Source organism: Physcomitrium patens, chromosome 10, assembly GCF_059467195.1.
Source record: "Physcomitrium patens ecotype Gransden chromosome 10, ASM5946719v1, whole genome shotgun sequence".
Lineage (NCBI taxonomy): Eukaryota > Viridiplantae > Streptophyta > Bryopsida > Funariales > Funariaceae > Physcomitrium > Physcomitrium patens.
In genome coordinates this window covers 3,671,061-3,675,775 of record NC_143419.1, presented here as the reverse complement: position 1 = coordinate 3,675,775, position 4,715 = coordinate 3,671,061, and the positions used below count along the sequence as shown (strand labels likewise).

Sequence of the window (4,715 nt, the reverse complement as noted above, 5' to 3'; positions counted from 1 at the left end):
TTTAATTTTTTGTGTACAATTAATCTGTAATAATCATTTACAGGATTTTAAGACTACACAAATGCAAGGAAAAAAATTCATTCAACTAAACACCAAAAATAATTCATAAAAATAAACAAATATAGTTTACTAAGTGATATGATTGGGTAGTCAAGTCAAATAAATAATGAGAGATCCATATATATATTTCATTGATTTTATTACACTGATTATTATTTCCAAAGTCACATTCTGTTGCTTAAAATTTTACGTAGGCACTAATGATTTGCGGTCATTATAAAGAAATAGAGACACACGTACCTGAACAGGATATCAACTTCGAACATGTCGACTATTTATTTAAGAGGAAATTGTTTTTTTGACCGGATCCAGCTGCCCGACGACAATAATTTCAGTCCAAAAAAAAGAACGAATTATGCACCGAACTACGAATCAGTTCCACGAACGTCGCCCGCTTCTTCGACCAATAATGAAAACAAAGTTGGGAACATTCTGTTCCCTGTTGAGTTCCCAGTCCGTTCTCTGTGACGTTCCCGAACTGTTACCAGTGCACGCAGTTCTGCCAGCTCCACAACCCTACTCTCTCAAGGATCTTGCGCGATAGCTAGGAAGGTCTCATTTCGCATTCGCCGACGTGTGTGTTCAACGTCCGCTGCGCGTTTTTGCTTTGTGCTGCAGATTTTGTGCCAGATCTGCATTGGTATTGCTCGCGTATTTGTGAGCGAGTTTTGTCTTCAAAATTTGAGCGCATTTTTATGCGTCAGTGGATTGTGTAGAAGAGTTTTGTTTGTAGTACGCTTGGGGTTTGAGTGGCGCTGGTGAAGATTTGAACGGGCAGAGTCAGATGATGTTTTAGGTCCAAGATTTGAAATCCTGAGTGATTTTGCTCGTCTTTTTGTTTTTGTTTTTGTTTTTTTTGTTTTGTTTGTTTTTTTTTCAATTTTTCCATTGGTGTGGCGCACGGTAGACGAAGTTGTGGTCGTCGGAGCTTGGGAGTTTTCTGTTGTGGTGCTGCAAGGGCTTTGGCTTCAGAGTTTGGACATGGCGACTGCGAACCAGCCTCCGGTGTTACCTGTCACTCAACCAGGAGCAGCTGCGGGAGTCACGCCGCAGCAAGCTACGTTCTGGTTGCTGTATGGAAAGTCTCAGGATGCATTCAATCTAGCGCTTGCGCAGAAGCGGCCGTGGGCGGAAATGGCTGACCGGTCACAGTTGGCGAAGCCTGAGTCGTTCAGCGAGGCTGTTACGCGGGCGCGCAAAAATTGGTACTACTTCCGTATCAATTACTCGCTCGTTTTGGTGGGTGCCGTTGCATTGAGCTTGGTCTTACACCCGGGATCACTGTTCTTCCTTGCCGCCCTGTTAGCTGGATGGACTTACCTCTACCTTGTTCGATCTGAGCCACTCGTCGCATTTGGACGAACCTTCACTGAAAGGGAGGTCTTTCTCGGCATGAGTGTGTTCACCGTTATTATGGTCTTCATGACCAATGTTGGATCTATTCTGATTTCTGCTCTCATCATTGGCGCTGCTATTTGTTTCGCTCATGGTGCGTACCGCGTTCCTGATGACCTTTTCCTTGACGAACAAGAGGCGAGCGGAGGGTTTTTGTCCTTCCTTTCATCGGGAAGTGTTCCGCAAGTGATGGCACGGGTGTAGACTCCTTTCACCAATGTATCAGTAACCTTGTCACGGAACTAGTTTTTTTTCCTCTTAAGTCGTCATTATTTGGACGATCTGATTCTTTCATAGTTAGTCTATCACATGCGGACTCAGGATTTGAATTCCCGACATAGGACAGAAACCATATCATTCTTTATTGCATACCACAGCTTGGGTATGGTTTCAGTCTGTCCAAGTGAGGATTTATCGGCATATCCTCCTTGCCTCGCGTTGAATTGTTGATTTGAGGGAGGAGAAAGCTCATTTGTTTAGATCCAGATCTAAAGCAGATAGGATGCAAGATATTTAGCGGAGTTAACAGGATCTGGTTATTCAGAAACCTTCACTGAGTTGTATGCCCCTAGAGTTTTGCTTAGCATGTAGTCTTGAATCATAGTTCGTGCTGGATAGTGACCTTTTGGACAACAATTTTGGTCGTTCAGGAGAATGTCCACTATTCTGAAGGGCAGATGACCTGTTGTATGTTTCATTGTATACCAGTTGGCTTATTCACCATCGCAGGTTACAATTGGGAATTTCGTCAATACGATTATAGAGCAATTTCCAGAAAAATCAGTCTCGCAGCAGCGGAATTGCAGTTGTCTATTATTTCTTTGAAGAAGGATGTATGCTGAAGCCTCCACATTGCAGGGTCAGACTACGTGTTTGCACTTGTGCCTGTTACATTGGAGAACTAATCGTGGTTGAATACTCTCGTTGTTAAAAGTACTACGGCAAGAATGGAGTATGTATTTGGAGTAAAATTAAGATTTGGAAGTGAACCTTATGATGGAACTGCGTTTGCAGCCAGTGCAGCTGTTTACCTTGTTGTGATAGCACCCATGGTCGATCACCAGACTTAACCTTAGAGCATGCAGACTAACGTCGTCGTTACAAAAACTGGAAGTCACAGCAAAACAGAGCATGGTTTAATGAACTGGATCACATGCCAAAGTTTTAAAATCTTGAACAATGGTTCGTAATTTTTCGCATTGTCTGTCGGGATCATGGAGTTGTCCAAAGCCAGTGTATTCTCCAGTGCGCTTGAAAGTGGATATGAGTTCTACCACATCCTGATTTTCGGTTAAAAACTAAACTAAAATTTCATCCATTATTTAGGGTACATTTCTTTTAGGAGACAATGTAAGAGGCTTACCTTTCAAATGTTTTGAATTGTGGAAATTGACAATGTCACTGTAAGTGACATTTTACTTTAAAAAATAAGTCCAAAGGTTTTTAGAGGAAAAAATGAGGTAAAATATATATATTTTTACATGGTATGAACAAAACTGTTTCTTGCAATTTCTGTATGGACCGTCTTAGGGAAGCCGTTTTTTTAAAAAAAATCAAAAGTTGTATTGGAAACTGCCAAAAATATCAATCTGAAAATTCAAGATTATATATTTCTTATTATTGTTTGGATCAAGATATGAATAGATATAACTAAACTTGTTATAAATTTCATTTCATGGCCCTTTTTTTTACTTGTATTCAAAGGCATAGACTTCTGTAAAAAACGAAACTTCACCAAGCGACTTCAATGATGCTTTTGAACTGTAGCATACCTTATTCTTAAAAGGTACTCCTTAGATCTCATGCAGAATTATTAATCTAAAAAATACAATTCTCACGAGTGACATTTTTGCTTGCAATAGTGAGTTTTGAAAGATATTAATATGTTTCATCAATTGTGTCACCACTTGATATAATTCAATCATGTAACATGTTAAGGCTACCTAATTACATGGTGATTTGATGAAGGTTTGATTAAGATATTGATGAAGAAATAAGTAATGGTCGAAGCATGTCAAAAACTAGGGTGGATATAGACAAATTGTTGCTTGCCTTTTGATAGGGGTGACCAGCAGAAAAAGAAAAAAGAAAAAAGGCTAAGGAAAATTTGCTATTAAATTGGGCAATTGAAAGAAAGAATTTGAAGAAAACATGTTCATTAAGTTCAAAGGATTTAAGCAAAGCTATAAACAAATTCAATATTAAATGGCCATGCAAAAGTCCATCATGAGTTAGAGTAAGTTGAAGTTTGAATAACCTTCAATTTAATTTATTTACAAATTGGATGCAACTTATACAATGGTCATTTATGCTTCAAACCACTCCACTTGGGTATATTTTTGAGAAAGTACATCTATTGGATGATATTCAAATATATGTTTTAGAGTCTAGTCAATATATTCACCAACTCCTTGGTCCTCCAACCTTTGCAATTGCTGTGGCTTTTGGATTTTATGCCCATCAAACTTGTTGGATTTGAGCCAACATTGCTTTGACTTACCTGCTTACAACAATACTTATTAAAGTCAAATGACTTCTTGGACACAAAGTTGATAATATCTTGGATGATAATCAAGTTTTTTTTTTTATATATATATTAAAATTGATAAGCCTCCTCTTACTTTACAATGATTTGATTGCTATATAATATAATATTATTAATTATAATAGCTTAAATACATAATAATATAAAATTTGGTTTGAAATTTTAGTATAAAATAAATATTAATTTACTTTTATTTATTTGTGTATATACTATAAATACAAAGTATATTAGATACATCTTTAAAATAAACGTTTTTTTTTGTATCTTTCATTTTCATTGACTTGTCTTTATTAGAAGCTCTTAATGTTGTCTTCTTTTTAATTGCACACCATATTTACTTGAGAAAACTCCCTTTTCAACATATTAGCATTTAAGTCAAGTATGACTAACATTTCAATTAATATCCTAAATAGTATAAAATTTATTGGAAACATTTCTTTTATTTATAGATCCTCACATATTTATATGACTATAAATTTACTCTTATATTGGTGCTAAAGAAAAAAAATTAAATGTATGATCTTCATAAAAACAAATACTGGATTTACCTACCAGTATTATTACTTATTATTCATTTTTATTTTTTAATAGATTTTTAGGCAATTTTTTTTATCAAGTCAATGTCTAATATGAAATATCAAAATCAAAAAAAAAAAAAAAAAAAATCCTATAAACATAAAATGCATAGTTATATCCATATTTATTTATTAAAATC

General features: G+C 36.0%; 1 protein-coding gene across 1 annotated transcript; it reads left to right on the top strand.

Annotated features, from left to right (window-relative positions):
* Positions 1-590: 590 nt before the first annotated feature.
* LOC112288040 (PRA1 family protein B4) lies at positions 591-2,235 on the top strand. Its single transcript, XM_024531818.3, has one exon. It carries the CDS (start codon positions 1,042-1,044, stop codon positions 1,657-1,659), a length of 618 nt encoding a protein of 205 aa, XP_024387586.1. The 5' UTR covers positions 591-1,041; the 3' UTR covers positions 1,660-2,235.
* The last annotated feature ends 2,480 nt before the right edge of the window (positions 2,236-4,715 follow it).

Bases quoted from the DNA above. Each gene is read 5' to 3' on its own strand.
- LOC112288040 (XM_024531818.3), top strand. From the start codon at position 1,042: ATGGCGACTGCGAACCAGCCTCCGGTGTTACCTGTCACTCAACCAGGA.